Source organism: Heptranchias perlo, chromosome 2 (genome assembly GCF_035084215.1).
Source record: "Heptranchias perlo isolate sHepPer1 chromosome 2, sHepPer1.hap1, whole genome shotgun sequence".
Classification (NCBI taxonomy): Eukaryota; Metazoa; Chordata; class Chondrichthyes; order Hexanchiformes; family Hexanchidae; genus Heptranchias; species Heptranchias perlo.
Window position 1 is genome coordinate 110,599,094 of NC_090326.1, and position 26,273 is coordinate 110,625,366.

The window sequence follows — 26,273 nt, forward strand, 5'->3', positions numbered from 1 at the left end:
TTGAATCTACTGTAGTGAGTCAGTGTTTCTGTTCATTTATTCATCTTCTGTTTAGTGAATCTGTTTGGTAGTTTTTAGCCTAAGACATGGACTAGTTAAATGTTTTGTTCTTCTGCCTTCTGAAGTCGAGGAAAATCATGTGACTACTTATGATGTAACTTGTATCTGAAACACAGTGAGGAGGTTTAACAGACGTTCTGACAGAGTCCTCGACCTGAAACGTTAACACTGACTGTTTCTTTCTCCACAGATGCTGCCTCACTTGCTGAACTTTTCCAGCATTTTCTGTTTTTATTTCAGATTTCCAGCATCCGCAATATTTTGCTTTTGAAGGAGGATTATCTATTTGGTGGACTTGCTACAAATTACCTATATATTGAGCAGGGAATGGCATACACCAGGTTATAGGGAGTGAGGGCTTGCCTACAGGGGTGGTCTGAGCCCAAGAGAAGTATCTAGAGTAAAGACTCCAAAATATAACACACATTCGGGGCATTTTAGCCGAATATCACTATTCTTGCTCAAATATTTAACTATTTAATAGCCTTAATTTGAATCCCACCTTTGAGTTTCAACCCTGGGCGCTGTCAGTAGATGGTCATATCCAATTTTGGCTAAGATGGAACATTCTGCCTTTCTTCGGATTGGGATGGAAAACTGGAATTATCATTGACACAGGTAGTAACAGCTACAAAAAGGGAGTATGTAAAGAAACTTGCAAGGGATACCAAAATCAACACAATTTTTTACAATTATATTAAGAAAAAGAGAGTGGTCAAGAGCAATGTGGGCCCCTTAAAAACTGATAATGATGATATTGTAAATGAAAATAAGGAAATGGTGGACACGTTAAATAATTACTGTCTTGTCAGTATTTACAGCATGCCGGATACCCCAAGGAAACTAATTTTGTATCAGGGACAGGGACTCACCATAATTAACGTAAGCAAATTAACAGTATTGAAGAAAATAATGGCACTGAAGAGTGACAAATCCCCAGGACCAGATGGTTTCCGTCCCAGGGTTTTAAAAGAAGTAGATGAGAACATTTCAGATGCCCCGAACTATAATCTTCCAAAGTTCTCTTGCTTCAGGAACCATTCCTTTAGATTGGAAAATTGCACATGTCACTCTGCTATTTAAAAAAGGTGAGAGAGGGAAACCAGGGAATTATAGGCCATTTAGCCTAACATTTGTTGTTGGGAAATTACTAGAGTTTATAATTAAGGACAGAGTGATTGAACACCTTGAAAAATTTCAGCTGATCAGAGAGAGCCAGCATGGATTGAATTTTTTGAAGAGGTAACTGAAGTAGTGGACAGGGCAATGTCTACGGATGTTGTTCATAAGGACTTCCAGAAGGCATATAATGAAGCCCCTCATAACAGACTGTTAGCTAAAGTTGAAGCTCATGGAATTGAGGGCAAATTATCGACCTGGTTAGGAAATTGGCTGAGCGGCTGGAGACAGAGTAACGTGCAGGTCCTCAAATTGGCAGGGTGTGTGACTAGTGGTGTCCCACAGGGATCTGTGTTGGGCCTCAGCTATTCACTGTATTTATTAACGACTCAGATGACAGATAGAGAGCCACATATCCAAGTTTGCCAATGACACGAAGATAGGCAGCTTTGTAAAGCAGTGTAGAAGGAAGCATAAAATTACAGAGAGATATTAATAGATTAAGTGAATGGGCAAGACTGTGGCAAATGGATTGCAATATAGACAAGTGTGAGGTCATCCACTTTCGACCTAAAAAGGATAGATCAAATTACTTTCTAAATGGTGGAAAGCTTGAAACAGTAGAGGTCCAAAGAGACTTATGAGTCCATTTACATAGATCATTAAAATGTCATGAACAGGTACAGAAAATAATCAAAACGGCTAATGGAATGCTGGCCTTTACATCGAGAGGACTAGAATACAAGGGGGTGGAAGTTATGCTACAGCTATACAAAGCCCTGGTTAGACCATACCTGGAGTACTGTGTTCAATTCTGGGCACCGCACCTTAGGAAGGATATATTGGCCTTGGAGAGAGTGCAGTGTAGATTTATTAGAATGAACTCTGGACTCCAAGGCTTAAATTACGAGGAGAGATTACACAAACTAGGGTTGTATTCCCTGGAATTTAGAAGGATAAGGGGTGATTTGATCAAAGTTTTCAAGATATTAAGGAGAGCTGACAGGGCAGATAGAGAGAAACTATTTCTGCTGGTTGGGGATTCTAGGACTAGGGGACATGGCCTAAAAATTAGAGCCAGGACTTTCAGGAGTGAAGTTAGGAAACACTTTTACACGCAAAGGGGGTAGAAGTTTGGAACTCTCTTCTGCAAACGGCAGTTGATGCTAGCTCAGTTGTTAATTTTAAATCTGAGATTGATAGATTTTTGTTAACTAAAGGTATTAAGGGATATGGGGCTAAGGCCATGGAGGCCATAATATGGAGTTAGGTCACAGATCAGCCATGATCTCATTGAATGGCGGAACAAGCTCAAGGGGCTAAATGGCCTACTCATGCTCCTATCACACTTCTTCTCTTCCCCTCCATCTGCTACTGCACGCTACTTATGGACTGAGGTTTGCAGGACAGAAAGTTCTCTGAGGAAGGAATCATGGCAGCAGGACACAGTGATGGCTGTGGTGGGCAGCTTAACTTGCTTATTGCAAGTAATGAGAAATTTTGCTGGCAATACAGTTTACTGGACATACACTGGAGACATTTAATATGGGTACCTGTTGGGTGAAAAGGTAAAAATTATGGAGGAAGAATGCAACTGATTCTTGTACAGTACATTTTTGTTAGTCCAAGAGATTATTAGCAAAAATGAGAGTACATGAAATGGGAGGGAACCTTGTGATATGGATTGGACGTAGGAGAGAGTAGGGCTAAAGGATTTATCCTCTGATTGGCAGGATGTGACAAATGGTGTTCCCCAGGGATCTCTACTGGGGTCTCAGCTTTTCACCATGTATATTAATAACTTGGATGAAGGAATAGAGAGTTGTATATCCAAGTTTGCAAATTACACTGTTATGAAGCACAAAAAGGGACAGAGACAACAACAACTACAACAACTTGCATTTATATAGTGCCTTTAAAGTAGAAAAACATCCAAGACACGTCACAGGAGCAATTATCAAACAAAGTTTGACATCGAGCTACATAAGGAGATATTAGGACAGGTGACGAAAAGCTTGGGCAAAGAGGTAGGTTTTAAGGAGCGTCTTAAAGGAGGATAGAGAGGCGGAGAGGTTTAGGTAGGGAATTCCAGAGCTTAGAGCCTAGGCAGCTGAAGGCACGGCCGCTAATAGTAGAGTGATTAAAATCAAGGATGTGTAAGAGGCAAGAATTGGAGGAGCCAGAGATCTCGGTGAATTGTAGGGCTGGAGGAGGTTACACAGATAGTGAGGGGCGAGGGTAATGGAGGGTTTTGAAAACAAGGATGAGAATTTTAAAATTGAGGCGTTACTGGACAGGGAGCGCGGTGTAGGCCAGCGAGCACAGGGGTGATGGGTGAAAGGTTTTTGATTAGGATACGGGCAGCAGAGCTTTGGATGAGCTCAAGTTTATGGAGGGTGGAAGATGGGAGGCCTTCCAGGAGAGCATTGGAATAATCAAGTCTAGAGGTAACAAAAACATGGATGAGGGTCTCAGCAGCAGATGAGCTGAGGCAGGAGTGGAGACGGGTGATGTTGCCGAGATGGAAGTAGGCGGTGGGCAGTAGAGAATGAGTATGTTGAAGGACAGGTGAGAAGGATGGAACAAGGCGAGATGGTCAAAGGAGTAGAAGGTGCCAGAGGTGTCGGGGAATAGACCAAGGTGTGATTTGATGATAAGAGCCACACCGCCACCACGGCAATCTGGGCGGGGCAAGTGGTAGAATATGTAGCCAGGCGGGGAGGCTTCTTTGAGGGGTTACGGTGTCATCACCCGTAAGCCAGGTTTCCGTCACGGCCATGATGTCGATACAATCGTCCACAATAAGCTCATGGATGGCAAAGGCCATGTTCACAAGTGAATGGACATTCTGGAGGGAGATGTGGAGAGGGGCGATGATAGCTGATCCCCTGGCAGAATCCACAGGGTCAACTCTGGGAGAGGTGAGTGGGACGGGAAGGAGATTAGCAAGATTAGCCCCCAGAGGGTGTGCTGGGTGGGAAGGTCGGTGAGAGAGTAGGTTGGGGCAGTTAGGGCTGCTGCTCGTAAGGAGGCAGTGACAAGTGCCTTAATGGTCCCTTCAGAGGATGCCGAGAGAGGCACCCAGGGAAGCTGTAGGCTTATCTAAGAGGGAGTCAACCTTGGGACGGCAGCAGGAGAGTAGGAAGGTCGAGGAGTGCTGAAGGGTTGGGGTAGGGATTTGCGGGGTGGGGGGGTGCAGAGTATCTGCGAGGGAAGAAATAAAAGAAGGCATGACGACAGGAGAGAGGGGACTAGGTGAGGTTAAGAGAAAAGAAGAAAAATGGGGAAATAGAAGTGATTGGTTCGGGTCCGGGCAGCCAAAACGTGCATGTGAATGGACACAGGGAAACTCAAGTTACGGAGCAAGATTAGGATAGCTATGTCCTGATAGTAAACGGGGAATAGACAGGAGACAATAGGATGGAGCCCAAAGTTAAAGTCAGAGGTCCCATGGTGGGATAAAGTTGATGTAGATAGGGTGGAGTTAATATGGAGCATTGATGAACTGATGTCCAGATTCAGAGACAGGTGTGGAAGGCGATTGAGCCCATAAGTTATTTGAAGGGTAGAGTATTGGAGGATGCATTGCTGGATGTATTTCCATGGGAATGAAGAGCCAGGAGGTGTGCAGAATCGATCATTGGGCAGAAAAAAAGGTGGCAAAGTTGGAGGTCACTATAAGATTCAAAAGCAGCGGAGAAATGGACTACGGCCCAGCAGAGTGAATTTGTGGCCAGGGACCGCACTGCAGCAAAATAATGCGAACAGACTGAGTGGGCAGATGGAGTTCAATGTGAGGAAGTGTGAGGTCATCCACTTTAGATCTGAGAAAGAGAAATTGGAATATATTCTTAATAGTGAGAGACTAGAAACTGGAGGAGCAAAGGGATTTAGGTGTCCATGCACACAAATTGCTTAAAGCTAGTGCACAGCCACAAAAAGTAATCAAAAAGGCTCTTGAAATGTTGGTCTTTATCTCAAGGGGATTGGCATTCAAAAGTGATGAAGTGATCGTTCAGTTGTACAGAGCCTTGGTTAGACTCCATTTGGAGTACTGCATTCAGATTTGGGCACCAAAAAGATGTGTGGGTCTTGGTACAGTGCAGGTTCACGAGAATAATTTTAAGGGTTAAACTGGGTTGTATTCTCTTGAGTTTAGAAGATTGAGGGGTGACTGAATTGAGGTGTTCAAAATGATAAACGGATTTATAGGATTTTTTAAAATATTCATTCTCAGGATGTCGGCATTGCTGGGAAGCCGATCCCTAATTGCTCTTCGGAAGGTGGCGGTGAGCCTCTTTCTTGAACCTCTGCAGTCCATATGATGGTGCTCCTGCAGTGCTGTTAAGTGGGGAGAGGCAGGATTTTGACCCAGCGACCATGAAGGAAGAGTGATATATATGTCCAAGTCAGGGTGGTGTGTAACTTGGAGGTGATGGTGTTTCCATGCACTTGCTTTCCTTATCCTTGTCCTGACCTGCTCTAGTAGCCATGGCATTTATGTGGTTGATCTGGTTGAGTTTCTGGTCAATGGCGATGCCCAGGATGTTAATGATGGGGGATTCGCTGATGGTAATGCCATTGAGTGCCAAGGGGCGGTGTTTAGACTTTCCCTGGTTGGAGATAGCCATCGCCCAGCACTTGTGTGGCACGACTGTTGCTTGCCACTTATCAGCCCAGGCCTGGATGTTTTTTATTCGTCCATGGGATGTGGGCGTCGCTGGCAAGGCCAGCATTTATTGCCCATCCCTAATTGCCCTTGCGAAGGTGGTGGTGAGCCACCTTCTTGAATCGTTGCAATCCTTGAGGTGACGGTTCTCCCACAGTGCTGTTAGGAAGGGAGTTCCAGGATTTTGACCGAGCGACAATGAAGGAACGGGCGATATATTTCCAAGTCGGGATGGTGTGTGACCTGGAGGGGAACATGCAGGTGGTGCTGTTCCCATGTGCCTGCTGCCCTTGTCCTTCTAGGTGGTGGAGGTCGTGGGTTTGAGAGGTGCTGTTGAAGAAGTCTTGGCGAGTTGCTGCAGTGCATCCTGTGGATGGTACACACTGCAGCCACAGTGCGCCGGTGGTGAAGGGAGTGAATGTTTAGGGTGGTGGATGGGGTGCCAATCAAGCGGGCTGCTTTGTCCTGGATGGTGTCGAACTTCTTGAGTGTTGTTGGAGCTGCACTCATCCAGGCAAGTGGAGAGTATTCCATCACACTCCTGAATTGTCTTGTAGATGGTGGAAAAGTTTTGGGGAGTCAGGAGGTGAGTCACTCGCCGCAGAATACCCAGCCTCTGACCTGCTCTTGTAGCCACAGTATTTATGTGGCCGATCCAGTTAGGTTTCTGGTCGATGGTAACCCCCAGGATGTGATGGTAATGCCATTGAATGTCAAGGGGAGGTGGTTAGACTTTCTCTTGTTGGAGATGGTCATTGCCTGGCACTTGTCTGGCGTGAATGTTACTTGCCACTTATGAGCCCAAGCCTGGATGTTGTCCAGGTCTCGCTGCATGCGGGCACAGACTGCTTCATTACCTGAGGGGTTGCGAATGGAACTGAATACTGTGCAATCATCAGCGAACATCCCCATTTCTGACCTTATGATGGAGGGAAGGTCATTGATGAAGCAGCTGAAGATGGTTGGGCCTAGGGCACTGCCCTGAGGAACTCCTGCAGCAATGTCCTGGGGCTGAGATGATTGGCCTCCAACAACCATTACCATCCTCCTTTGTGCTCGGTCTGACTCTAGCCACTGGAGAGTTTTCCCCCTGATTCCCATTGACTTCAATATTACTAGGGCTCCTTGGTGCCACAATCGGTCAAATGCTGCCTTGATGTCAAGGGCAGTCACTCTCACCTCATCTCTGGAATTCAGCTCTTTTTGTCCATGTTTGGACCAAGGCTGTAATGAGGTCTGGAGCCGAGTGGTCCTGGCGGAACCCAAACTGAGCATCGGTGAGCAGGTTATTGGTGAGTAAGTGCCGCTTGATAGCACTGTCGAAGACATCTTCCATCACTTTGCTGATGATTGAGAATAGACTGATAGAGCGGTCATTGGCCGGATTGGATTTGTCTTGGTTTTTGTAGACATGACATACCTGGGCAATTTTCCACGTTGTCAGGTAGATGCCAGTGTTGTCGCTGTACTGGAACAGTTTGGCTAGAGGTGTGGCTAGTTCTGGAGCACAAGTCTTCAGCACTACAGCCGGGATGTTGTTGGGGCCCATAACCTTTGATGTATACAGTACATTCAGCCGTTTCTTGATAACGCATGGAGTGAGTCGAATTGGCTGAAGACTGACTTCTGTGAAGGTGAGGATATTGGGACGAGGCCGAGATGGATCATCCACTCGGCACTTGCTGAAGATAGTTGCAAACGCTTCAGCCTTATCATTTGCACTCGTGCTGGACTCTGCCATCATTGAGGATGGGGATGTTCCCAGATGTTAGTGAGGAGGACTTTGCAGGGTCTACTGGGCTTGGTTTGTCTTTGTCATATCCGGTGCCTAGTTGTCCAATGCCGGGTGGTCCGTCCGGTTTTATTCTTATTGTGACTTTCTGTCGCGAGATTCCGAGTGGCTTGCTAGGCCATTTCAGAGGGTGATTAAGAATCAACCACATTGCTGTGTTTCTTTCCCTAAAGGACATTAGTGAACCAGATGGGTTCTTACGACAAAACTACTGATAGTTTTTTTTAATATTTCAGATTTTATTTAATTGATTTTAAATTCCCCAGCTGCCGTGGCGGGATTTGAACTCATGACTCTGGATTATTAGTCCAGTAACATAACCACTATGCTACCGTACCCTTGTTGTCCAGATCTCGCTGCATGTGGGCATGGACTGCTTCATTATCTGAGGAATTGCGAATGGAGCTGAACACTGCAATCATCAACAAGCTCGAGGGACTGAATGGCCTACTCTTGTTTCTATGTTTCTATGACCACTGGACCGTTAGCTGTTCCTTTAAAGGAAGACATTTCTGCAGAAGTGTGCTTTAGTTTTAGAAGTAGAACAAGAAAAGCATTTAATGTTTAGTGGATGGTACCTCTGGAAACTGTTTTCTCACCTTGAATAGTGAAAAAGGTTGAGCAGATTTTGACGATTTCCATTAATTCACAAGAAATTAGCCAGATATAAATGCCAGATATAGATTTCCCTTTTGTGGAATAGCAATGAAAATCAGTGTTTCTAGAAAACTAGTGGATGTCTCAATGCATTGTTTGTGCTGAGTCGGATGATGCAGTGTTACAAACACAGGCTTCGTAATCTATGATAGCAACTATCCCTCCTGCTCCCAGCAGTGCCAGACAGCCCACCCACCCACGCATGTATTTTTCTCTCTCTATTTTACTGCACCCTGCCCACATCAATAAGAGTTGATGTTTGTTTCGGTCTCTCTTTCTCTCCTTCCCTTCGCTCAACATGAGGTTTGTGTGTGTGTTTTTCTGTTGCTCTTGTGCTCTCCTGATCAGTATCAGTATCTTTATCGCTCTTCATTTCATTCGTTGGGTGGAATAAAGTTACAAGTTTGTTCATCGGAGAAGGATTTTTGAGTATATACATATTTCTCTGCATTCTTTTCTTTCATTTATCATATCCTCTCCTCTATCTGTTCCTTAATTTCTTTTTCTCTCGTTTCTTTCACTTCTCCTCTTCCCTTTCTTACGCCCCCGTTTAACCTCTCCTGTTTTATTTCGGCAAAACTTTACTCCACTATTTCTGCAGCTGTAAACAATTTTACAACACCAAGTTATAGTCCAGCAATTTTATTTTAAATTCACAAGCTTTCGGAGATTTTCTCCTTCCTCAGGCAAATGTTTCAAGATCTCCTTGAAGCCTACGCATTTATACATATTGAACAATAATACATGGTGTTTACAGACTGCCCCTGCAACTGCCCGTTGCCAAGGCAATCACCGTGTTCAGACAGAGAGGTGTTACCTGCAGAACCTCCGAACACCTCTCTGTCTGAACACGGTGATTGCCTTGGCAACGGGCAGTTGCAGGGGCAGTCTGTAAACACCATGTATTATTGTTCAATATGTATAAATGCGTAGGCTTCAAGGAGATCTTGAAACATTTGCCTGAGGAAGGAGAAAATCTCCGAAAGCTTGTGAATTTAAAATAAAATTGCTGGACTATAACTTGGTGTTGTAAAATTGTTTACAATTGTCAACCCCAGTCCATCACCGGCATCTCCACATTATTTCTGCAGCATTCACATTGCTGTGGCGAGGGGGAGTGCACAATAGAAAAAGCCCAGAGATTGGATGATGTGGACCAATGATAAAGCCCGGAGACGTTGGGAGGAAGCAGGCCACAGTTGTATTGGTGGATGCTCCTGGAAATTGTAGTCCTGAATGTCAGGAATGAAAGGCTGAAGAACAAATTCCAGCGGACTGATTCCTATGCATTCTTAGGCAGGGAAAAGAGAGAAAGAGTGAGCGCCATGTGGTTCCTCTGCTCAAGAAAGTGCAGTGGCTCCTGGGAATTCAGTCCATGACATGCTGGCCAATAAATTTCACATTAAATTTTTACATTTGCTGGGCAGAAGTTGTCGACCTCTGTGCCTTTGTGAGATGGTCAACTACCCCATCATCACCCAATGCCTTACCTCTGTTGTCCAGCTCATTGGGATTGCCCTCACTTCTTCCTCATCTGCACGCTGTCCTTTGGAAACATCATCTGCAGATATGGGGGTCAGGTTCCACATGTATGCTGACAGCACCCAGCTTTATCTCTACTCCACTGTATCTTTGTTGTCAGACTGCTTGTCCGATATCTAGTCTGGATGAGCTGCAATTTCCTCCAGTTAAACATTGGGAAGACTGAAACCATCGTCTTCAGCTCTCGCCACATATGCTATATACTCGTCACTGATTCCATCCTGCACCTCCGCCATTGTTTTACGCTGAACCAGACCGGCCTCCTATTCGGCTCTGAGCTGAATTTCCGACCCCAGGTCATCTCCATCACAAAGACCGCTACTTGCACCTCCATAACATCATTCGTCTTTGCCTCATCCAACCTGCCACTGAAGTAGAGACTTTCAACTCTATAAATTTAATATTCATATCCTCATATTTAATTCCCTTCATGGCCTTTGCCCTCTTCATCTCTAACATCCTCCAGCCCTACAACACCCCTCGCCTCCCAAATTCTCTGTTTCTCTGATTCTGGCTTCCCAGCTTTGGCGATTGTGCCTTTATCAGGCTGGCTTCATGCTCTGGAATTCCCTCTCTAAACCCTTCGCCTCACCACCTCACTCCCTCTATTTAAGCCACTCCTTAAAACCTTTTTGACCTAGCTTTTGGTCACCCCTCCTAATATCTCCTTGGCTTCAGTCTCCAATTAATTCTGATTATGCCACTGTTAGGCACTGTGGGATGTTTTTCTATGTTAAAAGCTCTGTATATATGCAAGTTTTTGTTGTTAGTGATTTTTGCAGTCCAGGATGTTGAGAGGCCTGACAATATATCATCCTGGTTGTGGCAGGAGGGATACAAGTTGTCCTGTGAAAGGAATATTCCTTTTTAGGGTTAAAAGCAGGGTGGGAGAGAAACTTGGTTGCATTGGGAGAATGTTTTTTGTTAGAATGTGAGCTGGTAGAACAAAAACAAAATACTGATGATGTTGGAAATCTGAAACAAAAACATAAAATGCTGAAAACACTCAGCAAGTCAGGCACAGCATCTGTGGAGAAAACTCACAAGTTAACGCTTCAGGTATAATCCTTCATCAGCATATACTGATAGAGATGTCTGGCCCTCCACGAGCCTTAGACTAACTGTCAGAAGCTTTGCCCTACTCTATGCTGCCCATGTACCTTCTAATGCGCCACTCATGGGTCTATCTGTGCTCCAACTCCACTTCTGTTCCCTCCCTCGCATAATCGCCATGATAGCTGCACTTTAGCTTCTTTCCTTGTAAGCCTATGCTGCGTACAGCAGCTGGGCTCCACCCTCTCCTTGCTTCAGGATCAAACCCTCGGCTCTCCCAGTTTAGGCTACAGGATGTGTACTCTCCCTTTTCCAGGGCCTCGGAAAAACAATCAATTTTTTTTAAAAAGGCACCAATCTCCTCCTTTGCATGCAGTGCTAGTAGAATAACTGCTTGTATATTAAATTTCTGCACATATTTATAATTATATGATCAGCTCTGAGTTTCACTGTATGGAGTTGGCATTTAAGCAGGAGATTGACAGTCGTCATCCATAAATACATATAATTTAGTTTGGCCTTCAAGATACTGAACACAATGAATGCATTGTTTCATTTTAGTGGAGTGACCCTATTCATAAAGCTTTTGCAGGTATGCAGAAGTGTAGTTCTCTGAAATCTGCCAACAACTGGGAGATAGTGAGAGTTTCTGACTTGGGGCCAAATTTTACTGATGAATGCGTTTATTGCAAAATTATGTTAGAGGATTTGAATGTTCAAAATATTTGAGTAAAATTTTAACAAGAAACAACAAATTAACTAAAATCAAAATCTTAAAAGCTGTACGGCCAACTTTCTTTCTACACAGCAAATTATTAATTACACTGGCAAATTGCCTGCAGCAATGCCCATTGTCAGTTGATGAACAAGTTTTTTGTATATTTATACTGGCACCCAGATGCTACTATTCTAACTGTAAATTTGTTAATGTGCAGCTAAAGTTAAAAGTTAAATCTTCATGTAGATTTTTTTTTGTGTTTGATAGCAAATGCATCATGAATATACAATTATGCTGTTTCTTTACACTTCTAATGTAGAAGCCAGCAACAGTATCACAGGTACTCATGGCTTCATGCCACATATATTATTCTTCAATATAAACTTTACCCAAATAAATCTTCTGAAATTAGCCTTCTAGTTTCAGACTGAAGCTAAAGAAAAATATTCTAGCAGTTCAGCTGACAAAATGGTACTGCAGCATCCTGGGAAATGGACATATTCAGACTGCAGTCTGTATTCAGCTAACAGTTACAGCTCTGGGGAAAATTATCAAGTCCTAGCTCCAGTAAAAAGTTTAATGAAGGTGTTAAAAAACATGACAAATTAATGGATAAAATTGAAATACATATTTTCTATTTTATTTAAAACCTTATTTTGGATATTAGAAATTTCAGTTGCTGAGGGAAAAAAGCAGACAATATTTTGAATGAGTTGTGGGGGAACAATAATAAAGCATCATGTGGTGGTGTTACTAGTCATTAGATTAGCATTGGCAATCCTATTAGAGTGTCACCTATAGGTGTAATATAGAATCCTGACAGGTAAATGTGAGCATTTTTACATTGGAATTCCCATAGTGTGAGGCTCCAGGTTCAATCTCTGACTTCTCGGTAGTTTTTTTGTTTATATGCCTACAAGGGGACAGGCATTGCTAGATCTAGTTACGAGTAACAAAATAGATCAAGTAGATGAAAATGGGCTAGCACCTCGGCACTAGTAACCATAATAAGGTTTAAGGTCCAAATAGAAAGGGAAAAAGTTTGTACAAAAATAAGGGCATCAGATTGAAATAGGGCAGATTTAATAAAATGAATGGGCTAGCTGAGGTGAGGTGCAAAGAGTACTTGGCACATAGAATCAACAAAGTAGATCAACAATGGGATATGTTTAAAAATGGGATTGCAAAGATGCAGAATAAAGAAAACCCATTTTTTTGAAGAAAAGAAACTTCAAGTTTCAGAATGCCGTGGATAAATCGAGGTTAGAAACCAAGCTAAAATTGAGGAAGCGGGCATGCGGGGCCCATATTATGATTAAAAATAAGCAAGATTGCCAGAAAATAAGAAAAGAGGTAAAGAAGTTGATCAGGGAAATATGGAGGGAGTATGAGGAGAGGATCTAAAAAGAAATTAAAAAGAACTGTAAAATATTCTACAAATATATCAGCAAAAAAAGAATTGTTAATTGCGAGGTGGGACCTCTGTGAGGAGAGGATAGTGAGTTAGTAGAGGATAAACAGGATACTTAACAAGTACTTTGAACGTAGGAATTGCTAGACGATAAAAGACCAATGTCTATATAGTTTGCCTTCTACTCTTCTGGTAGTGGTATGATTTTTTTTTTATTCGTTCGTGGGATGTGGGATTTGCTGACAAGGCCGACATTTATTGCCCATCCCTAATGATACAATGATAATGGAGTTGTTGACTAAGCATAACAATCAATCTCTATCAAGTAATCTGCAACAGACCCAGAAATGGCACGAGGGAAACCGCAGCGGTGGAGAGCTTTTGGAACCATTGGTCGAAAGTCACCTTTTTTCCATTCAAGCCTGCTACACTTACCACATGTCATGTCTCAAAATACTCATATACTGTATACCAATACTTTGCTTCTGTGTTTACAAAAGGGAAGGATTTTTGGGTGGAGTTAAATTCTTAATTGGTTAAAAGCAAAGATGCGACATATAATGTATAATAGTAAAGTATTAGATAAGTTAGCTAAGCTAAGGGAGGACAAAGTGGTTGAACCTGACAAATCCAAAGATCCTGAGGGAAATGGGGAAAGAAATACTGGAGGCCTTAAAAATTATATTTCAGGATTCTGTTGAGAATGGAAATGTCCTGGAGGACTGGCGAGTGGCCAATATAATACCCATTTTCAAAAAGGGAGAAAGAGCTTACGTGGGTTATTACAAGCCAGTTAGTTTAACATCATTGGTCAAGAAAATTTTGGAATCTTTAAAGATGAAATTATTAAATAGTTTGATGAAGAGAAAATCATTTGAAGCAGCCATCACAGATTTAAGAAAGGAAGATCATGCTTGATAAATGTGATGGTGTTCCTTGGCTTGTATTCCCTTGCGTTTAGAAAACGTAAAATGATATTTATGGCGATTTTGCAAGTCCATATGTTCTTGTCTTCCTATCCCATTTCAACTGCTGATTGAGCGTTCTCAAATTAATTATCATCAACACTTTGCAGGGAGACTTTAAGGAATATTACTCATCTTTCTAGTTCTTTTTGTGAATGCAAAGCAACGTCAGATTTTTTGTTGTTTAGAATGTGCACATCTGGAATCTCTATTTACATGCGCTTTAAATATGTCACCAACCTTATTTGTTTTCTTGTTCAGACCCCCAAAAGAACAATTGCATTGAACAATTTATTGAATTGGCTAATTAAAAGAATATTTCAACTGTAATTAAGTCACCTGATTCAGTTGAGTGCATGCTTCAGCTCAATTCCAATGATCCCCATTAATAATCCAAAGCATTAAAACAAAAGGGTAACTGTATTCATACTTTTAGTCACTTCACAAGACCCTGTATCATGTGACCTCATGATTGCCTTTGTAACAGATTACGTGGTGGTATCTTCGGCCAGCTCTATATAGAATATATCAGCCATTTTTTTAATTCAATCATGGGATGTGGGCGTCACTGGCGAGGCCAGCATTTATTATTAATCTCTAATTGCTCTTGAGAAGGTGGTGGTGAGCCGTATTCTTGAACTGCTGCGCTCCATGTGGTGAAGGTTCTCCCACAGTGCTGTTAGGTAGCGAGTTCCAGGATTTTGACCCAGCGATGATGAAGGAACGGCGATATATTTCCAAGTCGGGATAGTGTGTAACTTGGAGGGGAACGTGCAGGTGGTGTTGTTCCCATGTACCTGCTGCTCTTGTCCTTCTAGGTGGTAGAGGTCGCGGGTTTGGGAGGTGCTGACGAAGAAGCCTTGGTGAGTTGCTGCAGTGCATCTTGTAGATGGTACACACTGCAGCCACGGTGCGCCGGTGGTGAAGGGAGTGAATGTTTAATGTGGTGGATGGGGTGCCAGTCAAGCGGGCTGTTTTGTCCTGGAAGGTGTCGAGCTTCTTGAGTGTTGTTCGAGCTGCACTCATCCAGGAAAGTGGAGATTATTCCATCACACTCCTGACTTGTGCCTTGTTGATGGTGGAAAGGCTTTGGGGAGTCAGGAGGTGAGTCACTTGCGACAGAATACCCAGCCTCTGACCTGCTCTTGTAGCCACAGTATTTATATGGCTGGTCCAGTTAAGTTTCTGGTCAATGGTGACCCCCAGGATATTGATGGTGGGGGATTTGGCATTGGTAATGCCGTTGAATGTCAAGGGGAGGTGTTTAGACTCTCTCTTGTTGGAGATGGTCATTGCCTGGTGAGAATGTTACTTTCCACTTATCAGCCCAAGCCTGGATGTTGTCCAGGTCTTGCTGCATGTGAGCACAGACTGATTCATTATCTGAAGGGTTGCGAATGGAACTGAACACTCTGCAATCATCAGCGAACATTCCCACTTCTGACCTTATGATGGAGGGAAGGTCATTGATGAAGCAGCTGAAGATGGTTGGGCCTAGGGTTAGCCCTGAGGAACTCCTGCAGTGATGTCCTGGGGCTGAGATTGATTGGCCTCTCACAACCACTTCAATCTTCCTTTGTGCAAGGTATGACTCCAGCCACTGGAGAATTTTCCCCCTGATTCCATTGACTTCAATTTTACTTAGTCAAATGCTACCTTGATGTCAAGCACAGTCACTCTCACCTCACCTTTGGAATTCAGCTCTTTTGTCCATGTTTGGACCAAGGCTGTAACGAGGTCTGGAGCTGAGTGGTCCTGGCGGAACCCAAACTGAGCATCAGTGAGCAGATTATTGGTGAGTAAGTAATCTTATTTAATGTGCATATGTTGGGCTATGTAAAATCGGCATTATGTAGTTGCATGACAGTGAAATGTACTGCAATTATTTGTCTCTGAGCAATGAGCTCTGCTACAGCTGTATCCTCTTTCAACCTGTATGCTAAATAGTGATGGTAAGCATGAAGCAACAATACGAGGATAGTACTCCAGTGGGATATATTCACAATGAGCTATTTTGTAATTGGGGGAATAAAAGAAAAGCTGATCACTTTTCCAGAGTGACTCAGCAGTTATATGAAGATTTTCATTGTATTGCCTCTTTAGAAGTGGTTGCAAATATGACTAAAAGAACTGGAAAACTTCACTAAAATACCTAAATTAAAAGAAATATATTTGTATGCTGATAGAATACAAGAAAGCTTGGGACAAGAATGTGTCATTTAACCTCTTGAGTTCATTCCTACCATAGACCTTGTTTAGTTTGCCAAATCATGGACTCAACCCAATTTATTTAATTTCCTAGGGGAGGTAACAATCCATAGGCAAAACCTTCAAGAAGGTAAAGCTCTCTCAAATATTTACTTGCATTACTAAGGTAAGCAAGGAAAAGTTCAGGATTTCAGTTTAACGTTGTATCTGTGGTATTCAACTTTGAGCAAATGGCATTTTAAAGTTCCCAGCTGCAAGGTGTTCCAAGAAGTATTTGATGATCTCTGTTTATGCTTCACTGCATAAATTTAAATCCCATTCTTAACCAGCTATTTCTCCTGCTTTTAAAGGAGTTAATCAACACATTAGCTGCTTTGTTGGATTTTTATTCCAGATATAAACCACTTAATTGGAAAACAAATTTGTTCTAATCTATCGTCTCACAGAGGCTTATTAATTCTATACTTGTATTTTCTAGTTCTGTGGCCACAGTTTAAGTAGCCTGCATCTATATCTGCATTATCTGCCCTTTTACCATGTTTTTCCTTTCCCTTTGACAATTTTCTCCAACAATTTTACTTCGCTGCCTTCTGCCCTGAAGATATTGATTACTTGCTGGGCACAGTTCCATGGGTGCTGGTTGCCCTCTGATACTTCAATCCAAGTGGTCATTATTCATGTCTGAGCCTTGTCAGGATATTCGACTGCGGGCTACAGTTCAACCAAGTACAAACTAATTTCTATTCGAACACCCATATTTGACACGTAAAGGGGATTTATTTTTTATCATTTGTCTAGAAGACCACAAATGATAGAATTTAAGTAGACTCAGTCTACCTCACAATAGATGAATGTACAGTGTACCAACACTCTTGCTTGCACCTGTGCTGAGTTAATGGGTTAAGGTGCATTGTTTAAGCATTGCTCCATCTTACAAGGGGAGCTGAGGAGAAATTTTTCACCCAGAGGGTGGTGGGGGTTTGGAACTCACTGCCTGAAAGAGTGGCAGAGGCAGAAGCCCTCAACTCATTTAAAAAGTACTTGGATGAGCACTTGAAGTACTGTAACCTACAGGGCTATGGACCAAGTGCTGGAAAATGGGATTAAGCTGGATAGCTCTTTTTTGGCCAGCACAGACATGATGGGCCGAATGACCTCCTTCTGTGCCGAAACTTCCGTTATTTCTACATGCCATCAGAATCATCAATCATCTCAATGAGTATGATAATCATAAATCAAGTTTGAGTGGATGGTGGAGATACTTACATCTTTTGGTTATGTTTAAGCATGAAAAATAACGCTTGCAGTTATTAAAGTTTCAGGATCCAAAAATGTATTTTATTTCAGTATAATTCATTTAAAATATCCAGCATGTGAAAAAGAGCGGGAACAAAACATTTTTTGTTTGAAAATACAAAGTTTCAAGCATTTATTCTTTTGCAAGTCCTGTGATTTGTGGAAGTTTTTTTTTAATGCTTTCATTTCAAACAGGAAATCTAGCGTGTAGAAAGTGAGCATTAAAAACAACTCATACAAGTTGTGGGAATCAGAAGTGAATTGCAAGTGTTGGCTGTTCAAGATAAGCTGCTTGTGTCGAGTATTGAGGGCTGCTTATGCTCAGGGGACTGTATCTCAACAGGAACTCTCACCTGGAGGAGAAACGGGGTCAGGGGAGTTGGAGGAGATATTGGAGGAAGAAAAAATAATGAAATCACATTAAGCGACTAAGAGTAGGAACTCATCATTTGAGGGAAAGAACTGCTTTCCCCCATCAACAAAATGCTGCATGGGACTTTAGCCCATAACAAAATGTAAGCTGGGAAGAGAAGAGCTGAGTGAAAATGGCAGCAGTCTGAGAGGGAAAAATGAGGATAGCAAAGAAAGAGGCCTTGATCTGTTCGAGATGCCCCAGCCTGCGAATAAAATGCATCTCCAAGGAAGGCAGGAAAAGTGAGTATAGATACATGAAGAACAAAATTATGTCTACCGTTGTAGGGGGGGCCAATATCCAGGGAAAGCTAAATGTGTTGTTTCTGATTTTCATTTGCTAAGCATGTCTGATGTATTAAGTGAACAAATTAAATATTATCATCCACATAACTGGCTTACAACTTCTGTGTTATTTTGTATATCTGTGTCAGCTTTTATACTGAGTGTAGTGTAAGTAATGTCAGTTTTCTTTCCCAGTTCTAGAGCTTTGGACTGAGTTGCTGGAGTACACTTGAGCTAAACTTGGATCAAAACCTAAAAATTGATTCTTCAAGGCAGAACCAAAGTTTCTGTTTGAAATTATGTAAACTCATAAGCTTCATGCCAATGCAAGGAAATGTAGCTTAGAAAGTTTAACGCAAAGCTTAAGAACACAATGAAAATTGTGATATTCTGCTTGGAGTATTAGAGGAGGCATTTTGTATATTCTCTTTATTAATGACGAGACCACAAGTTATGTATATTGTCATTTGAGGGAAGGTATCTGCTACCGTGATTGGTTACTCTCATAAATTACTAGTTATTTGTGAGACACTCAGGAAGGAAGCAACGCCTTGTAAACTTTTATCATTAAATCTGACCACAATTGTGTTTTGATTTACCATTATCGAAATTTTCACTGTTTATACCTTTAGACATTCAGTCAACCATGGTGTTTAATTTGAAGACTATGTTAAAGGCGCTTTATAAATGCAAATTATTGTTGTTGTAGTCAGATCCTTTTTGAACCATCATAGCCATGATTTATCAATTGTAAACAATTTTACAACACCAAGTTATAGTCCAACAATTTTATTTGAAATTCACAAGCTTTCGGAGGCTTCCTCCTTCCTCAGGTGAATGTTGTGGAAATGAAATCCTCGAACCCTTCGCATTTATAAATCACAGAACAATGCCTGGTGATTACAGATAGTCTTTCCAACTGCCCGTTGCCACGGCAATCACAGTGTGCAGACAGAGAGGTGTAACCTAAAAGGCCACCGAATATACAAACCACCAAAAAAAAAATAGAAAAGACAGCAAATGACCCGTTATATTAAAAACAGATAACATATGTTCGCTGGTGGGGTTACATGTCGCGTGACATGAACCCAAGATCCCGGTTGAGGCTGTCCTCATGGGCGCGGAACTTGGCTATCAATTTCTGCTCGACGATTTTGCGTTGTCATGTGTCTCGAAGGCCGCCTTGGAGTATGCTTACCCGAAGGTCGGTGGCTGAATGTCCTTGACTGCTGAAGTGTTCCCCGACTGGGAGGGAACCCTCCTGTCTGGCGATTGTTGCGCGGTGTCCGTTCATCCGTTGTCGCAGCGTCTGCATGGTCTCGCCAATGTACCATGCTTTGCGGCATCCTTTCCTGCAACGTATGAGGTAGACAACGTTGGCCGAGTCACAGGAGTATGAACCATGCACCTGGTGGGTGGTGTCCTCTCGTGTGATGGTGGTATCTGTGTCGATGATCTGGCATGTCTTGCAGAGGTTACCGTGGCAGGGTTGTGTGGTGTCATGGACGCTGTTCTCCTGAAAGCTGGGTAATTTGCTGCGAACAATGGTCTGTTTGAGGTTGGGTGGCTGTTTAAAGGCGAGTAGTGGAGGTGTGGGGATGGCCATAGCGAGGTGTTCGTCGTCATTGATGACATGTTGAAGGCTGCAGAGAACGTGGCGTAGTTTCTCCGCTCCGGGGAAGTACTGGACGACGAAGGGTACTCTGTTGGTTGCGTCCCGTGTTAGTTTTCTGAGGAGGTCTATGCGATTTTTCGCTGTGGCCCGTCGGAACTGTCGATCAATGAGTCGAGCGTCATATCCCGTTCTTACTAGGGCATCTTTCAGCGTCTGTAGGTGTCCATCGCGTTCCTCCTCGTCTGAGCAGACCCTGTGTATTCGCAGAGCCTGTCCATAGGGGATGGCCTCTTTGACGTGGTTAGGGTGGAAGCTGGAAAAGTGGAGCATCGTGAGGTTGTCCGTGGGCTTGCGGTAGAGTGAGGTGCTGAGGTGCTCGTCTTTGATGGAGATTCGTGTGTCCAAGAAAGAAACTGATTCTGAGGAGTAGTCCATGGTGAGCTTGATGGTGGGATGGAACTTGTTGATGTTATCGTGTAGTCTCTTCAGTGATTCCTCGCCGTGGGTCCATAGAAAGAAAATGTCGTCGATGTATCTGGTGTATAGTGTTGGTTGGAGGTCCTGTGCAGTGAAGAAGTCCTGCTCGAACTTGTGCATGAAAATGTTGGCGTATTGGGGTGCGAATTTGGTCCCCATGGCTGTTCCGTGTGTTTGGGTAAAGAACTGGTTATCGAAGGTGAAGACATTGTGATCCAGGATGAAGCGGATGAGTTGTAGGATGGCGTCTGGAGATTGGCTGTTGTTGGTGTTGAATATTGATGCTGTCGCAGCGATGCCGTCATCGTGGGGGATACTGGTGTAGAGTGCCGAGACGTCCATCGTGGTGAGAAGTGTTCCTGGTTCAACTGGTCCGTGGGTACTGTGTTTTTGTAGGAAGTCTGTAGTGTCGCGACAGAAGCTGGGGGTTCTGATAACATCAACAAGTTCCATCCCACCATCAAGCTCACCATAGACTACTCCTCAGAATCAGTTTCTTTCTTGGACACACGAATCTCCATCAAAGACGGGCACCTCAGCACCTCACTCTACCGCAAGCCCACAGACAACCTCACGATGCTCCACTTTTCCAGCTTCCACCCTAACCACGTCAGAGGCCATCCCCTATGGACAGGCCCTGCGAATACACAGGGTCTGCTCAGACGAGGAGGAACGCGATGGACAACTACAGACGCTGAAAGATGCCTTAGTAAGAATGGGATATGACGCTCGACTCATCGATCGACAGTTCCGACGGGCCACAGCGAAAAATCGCATAGACCTCCTCAGAAGACTAACACAGGACGCAACCAACAGAGTACCCTTCGTCGTCCAGTACTTCCCCGGAGCGGAGAAACTACGCCATGTTCTCCGCAGCCTTCAACATGTCATCAATGACGACGAACACCTCGCTATGGCCATCCTCACACCTCCACTACTCGCCTTTAAACAGCCACCCAACCTCAAACAGACCATCGTTCGCAGCAAATTACCCAGCTTTCAGGAGAACAGCGTCCACAACACCACACAACCCTGCCACGGTAACCTCTGCAAGACATGCCAGATCATCGACACAGATACCACCATCACACAAGAGGACACCACCCACCAGGTGCATGGTTCATACTCCTGTGACTCGGCCAACGTTGTCTACCTCATACGTTGCAGGAAAGGATGCCCCGGAGCATGGTACGTTGGCGAGACCATGCAGACACTGCGACAACGGATGAACGGACACCGCGCAACAATCGCCAGACAGGAGGGTTCCCTCCCAGTCGGGGAACACTTTAGCAGTCAAGGACATTCAGCCACCGACCTTCGGGTAAGCATACTCCAAGGCGGCCTTCGAGACACACGACAACGCAAAATCGTCGAGCAGAAATTGATAGCCAAGTTCCGCACCCATGAGGACGGCCTCAACCGGGATCTTGGGTTCATGTCACGCTACACGTAACCCCACCAGCGAACATATGTTATCTGTTTTTAATATAACGGGTCATTTGCTGTCTTTTCTATTTTTTTTTGGTGGTTTGTATATTCGGTGGCCTTTTAGGTAACACTTCTCTGGGTGCACGCTGTGATTGCCGTGGCAACGGGCATTTGGAAGGACTATCTGCAATCACCAGGCATTGTTCTGTGATTTATAAATGCGAAGGGTTCGAGGATTTCATTTCCACAACATTCACCTGAGGAAGGAGGAAGCCTCCGAAAGCTTGTGAATTTCAAATAAAATTGTTGGACTATAACTTGGTGTTGTAAAATTGTTTACAGTTGTCAACCCCAGTCCATCACCGGCATCTCCACATCATGATTTATCAAGTTTCATGTTCGATTGAATAGATGAAAAAATACTGACCACCTGATATTTGCTGGCATCTTGCAGAAGTTATTCTGTTTCTAAAGGTGGGAAGTAAACTTGCTCACGTTCACCTTTTTGTTTTTTCCTTTTTGTCTGTTTTTGAAGCTGTTGTTCGTGCATGTGCTGATGGCGGAGCAAACCGACTCTACGAGTGCACAGATGGAATGCAGGAAAGGTAAAGCTATTAATTGCTCTATTACTTGTTTTAACTATCTGCTGTGGTATTGTGTTTAATGGTGAATTGTCCGATCTTTCCAAGGGAAAGATAAATTTCTGTGTAAAAGTACATCTGTCTTAGTCATTACGTGTAAAAAAGACACACATCAGTTAGAAATTTGAGGATGAGGCAGGGTGTTTTACCCCCTGTCACTTTCTTCATAATTCAGTGTTAGAAACTCTCTGATGTCATGGGTAAAGATGACAGCTTGATGAATATTTGTGTTTCCACAGCTTTAAGAAGCATTTGAGCACTCTGCCTTGAAGAAATTTAAATTTTGTGTCTGCAATTCTGTTTCTTCATTATCACTTCAACTTTTTTTTCTTCACAATAGAATAACTTTCCCTTTAGCTGTGAATATATAGAATAAGTATGTGCCAAATGTTGGGGGAGGAGGAAGAAATGGGAGTCTGGAAGATGTGTCTAATATGTTAAGAACTGAACACAAAAGAAGTATAATAGAATGAAACAAAAAGCTATCTTTGACTTTCAATTCATAATTAGGGGAATTTTTAATTTAAAAAGTGCAAAACAAGGTTGAAAAAAGTTAGTTTTGCAAATTCCATCTGCTAAGTCAGAAAATGCTGGAAATACACAGTGGGTCGGACATCTGTTAAAAAGAAGACAGGTTGTGATGCCACATCTTGATACGTCAGGTGCTGACTGATCTATGTATTTACAGCATTTTCTGTTTTTATTTCAGGTTTAAAGCTTTTCCTTTTTATTTTTTCATCTGCTACGTCCATAGTTACATTGAATCAAAAATTCGAAAGGGACAACACGATTTAAATTTTTTTTTGTATTGCCTGAATGCTGTGGAGTAACTCAAATTTTGTGAAAAATAGAAATGAAAGTTCTGAAGAATAAGTATTCCCTAAAACTACAGGCTCATCTATGGAAGTACTAGATTGTAACTGGAAGAGTTATTCTAGCGAGTGTTGGGCCAGAATTTGCCGTCAGAATAACGGTGAGGCTAATGGTGCTCGCTGCTACTTATGTGCAAACGGCACAACAACAACTTGCATTTATATAGTGCCTTTTAACATTGCTAAATGTCCCAAGGCACTTCACATGAATGTTATCAAACAAAATTTGACATCGAGCCATATAAGGACAGGTGAGCAAAGGCTTTGTCAAAGAGGTAGATTTTAAGGAGCTTCTTAAAGGGGAGAGAGGCAGAGAGGTTTAGGGAGGGAATTCTAGAGCTTAGGCCCTGAAGGCACGATCGCCAATGGTGGTGCGATTAAAATCGGGGATGCGCAAGAGGCGAGAATTGGTGGAGCGCAGAGATCTCGGAGGGTTGCAAGGCTGGAGGAGGTTACAGAGATAGGGAGGGGCGAGGCCATGGAGGGATTTGAAAACAGGATGAGAATTTTAAAATCGAGGCGTTCCCGGACTGGGAACCAGTGAAGGTCAGCGAGCGTAGGGGTGATGGGTGAACGGGACTTGGTGCGGGTTAGGATACGGACAGCAGAGTTTTGGATGAGCTCGAGTTTATGGAGGGTGAAAGATGGGAGGCCGGTCAGGAGAGCATTGGAATAATCAAGTCTAGAGGTGACAATTGCCTGCATGAGGGTTTCAGCAGCAGATGCGCCAAGGCAGGAGCAGAGACGGGCAATATTATGGAGGTGGAAGTAGACAGTATTAGTGACGGAGTGGATGTGTGATCGGAAGCTCATCTCAAACAGTGGCCAGGGAGAGGGATGGAGTTGGTGGCTTGGGATCGGAGTTTGTGGCGGGAACCAAAGACAATGGCTTCAATTTTCCCAATATTTAGTTGGAGGTAATTTGTGCTTATCGGACAAGCAGCATGACAAATCAGAGGCAGTGGAGGGGTCGAGAGAGGTGGTGGTGAGGTAGAGATGGGTGTCGTCAACACACGTGGAATCTGACATTGCGTTTTAGGATGATGTCGCCAAGGGGCAGCATGTAGATGAGAAATAGGAGGAGGCCAAGGATAGATCCTTGGGGGACTCCAGAGAAACCATTGCAGGTGATTCTCTGGCTATGACTGGATAGATAAAAATGGAACCAGGCGAGGGCAGTCCCACCCAGCTGGGCGTTGGAGGAGGATGGTCAACCATGTCAAAGGCTGCAGACAGGTTGTGAGGCTAAATCTTCAGAGGGAGATTGATATTTCCAGCAAGAGACCAATTGGCAACATTCAGTGTTGGCACCCAGATAGAGGAAAGTTGTGACTGCTGATATGCAGACTTCCCTAATACGTTCTGATTTTTCTGTCTTCTTGGAAGCTGACACTTTATTTACAATTTACGAGCATTACAGACTTGGAAAATTCTATTTTAGCTGCCAGATGTTTCAGAAAACACAACTTATCACAGATGAAGAAATGGATGAATACTTATAAAATTCAATAACCAAAAGCTCTCCTTTTAAAAACAAACTCACAGGACATATCCATTTTTCTGAAGTATTCTATCATAGATGGAAAAGACAGCCTGAGCACATTGCTCCATCTGAATTAAATGTTTCATTGGGCAAATCAGTTATTGATGTGAAGAAAAAGAAAGGGAATGACTACTTGCAGATCCTGCAATCAATATTTCAAAGTATAGACAAATAAAAGCCTACCAATCATTCTTTAATAACTGCAAAATGTTGCAACATTGACAGTTGTTGAAAGAAAAACAGAAAAAAACAAAACTGAAACAAGAAATAAAAGGAGCCAGAACAATAGTGCAAGATGGATTAGATGGCAATTTAATGGAATTACTTCATAATTCTAACCAACTTGGACTACAAAGCCCACAACCTCATAAATTCAATGTCATTAAGAAATAACAGTGTACTTAGAATGAAAAGTAATGTGGAACAATGTGAATATGTAATTAAAATCTGATATGACAGATACAGAATATTTACAGTGCACAACTGAGACGTGAAGCAAACCCGTGAGACAGCGGACTAATTAAACTGAAAGCATTTAAATTAAAGGAAAGCCTCATAGACCTCGTTGCACCTCACTATGCCCACAATTTGCAATACAAAAAGGCTTTCTATTCTGCTTTGGAGTTGATTTGATAAAACAAAGTCAGTGATTTGCTACAAAAATAAAACAATTGACTTGAACATATTATCAGCTGTTGTTACGACAATGATGACTGACACAAACATTCAATTAGCAACCGCCTCATAAACCACAGTAAACAAAAACTCATCAACAGCCATATACTACCTGTACAGATTGTACTGTTATCAGGAAACAAAAATGTTAAGAGCATGAATTCCTAATCTCTGCTTTGTGATTAGCAGCAGCATTATTGCAGAACGTGATGAAATTTAGGGAGAAAAAGAAGTCAAAATTGCCTTTGACCAGCTCTTGTCTGACCTCTAGAACAATTTCTAACTGAGGGCTAATTTCCACTTCGGCTACCAGAAGAAATGTAAATATGTTCTTGCGTATTTGGCTGACAGCTACGTTATTAGATGCAAATGACATGGAGAATTCAGATGCAGAATACTTCCAATTGCTTGCAATTTACTGCTAATTGTAGTTCACTGTTTGCTATAAACTAATTACATACTGTTTAAATCCCTCCATGGCCTTGCCTCTCGCTACCTTTCCAGCCTCTTGAGCATCCTTCCGTCCTTCACCCAATCATTTGTGACTCTGCTTTGAGCTGTGTAGTCCCATAAGCCCCTCTATCTCCCTCTCCTCCTTTAAGATGCTCCTTAAAACCCACCTCTTTAAGTTCTTGGTCACGTCTCCTAATCTTTCCTTCTTTTGCTTACATTAAAGGTGCTTAAGTTTAGTTTTTGTAGGGAGTTGGTAGGTGACGTTGTAAGAAAGTTGAGGGGAGCATGCAAGGGTTTATTTCAAGGTTGGATGATGAAGGAGATGAGGCTGAAGGAGTGTCAGGGAAGTGGGTAGTGAGGATATGAGGAAGTGGCTGGAGATG

The 26,273-nt window shown here is 42.9% G+C and overlaps 1 protein-coding gene across 3 annotated transcripts in view; it reads left to right on the top strand.

Moving 5' to 3' along the window:
* Window positions 1-26,273, top strand: part of tpk1 (thiamin pyrophosphokinase 1) — a 313,195-nt gene that overhangs the window by 81,889 nt on the left and 205,033 nt on the right. For all 3 annotated transcript variants that reach the window (XM_068005694.1, XM_068005703.1, XM_068005710.1), the window contains one exon: window positions 22,242-22,311. In XM_068005694.1, the coding sequence (XP_067861795.1) occupies window positions 22,242-22,311 (70 nt within the window). The remainder of the gene's footprint in view (window positions 1-22,241; window positions 22,312-26,273) is intronic.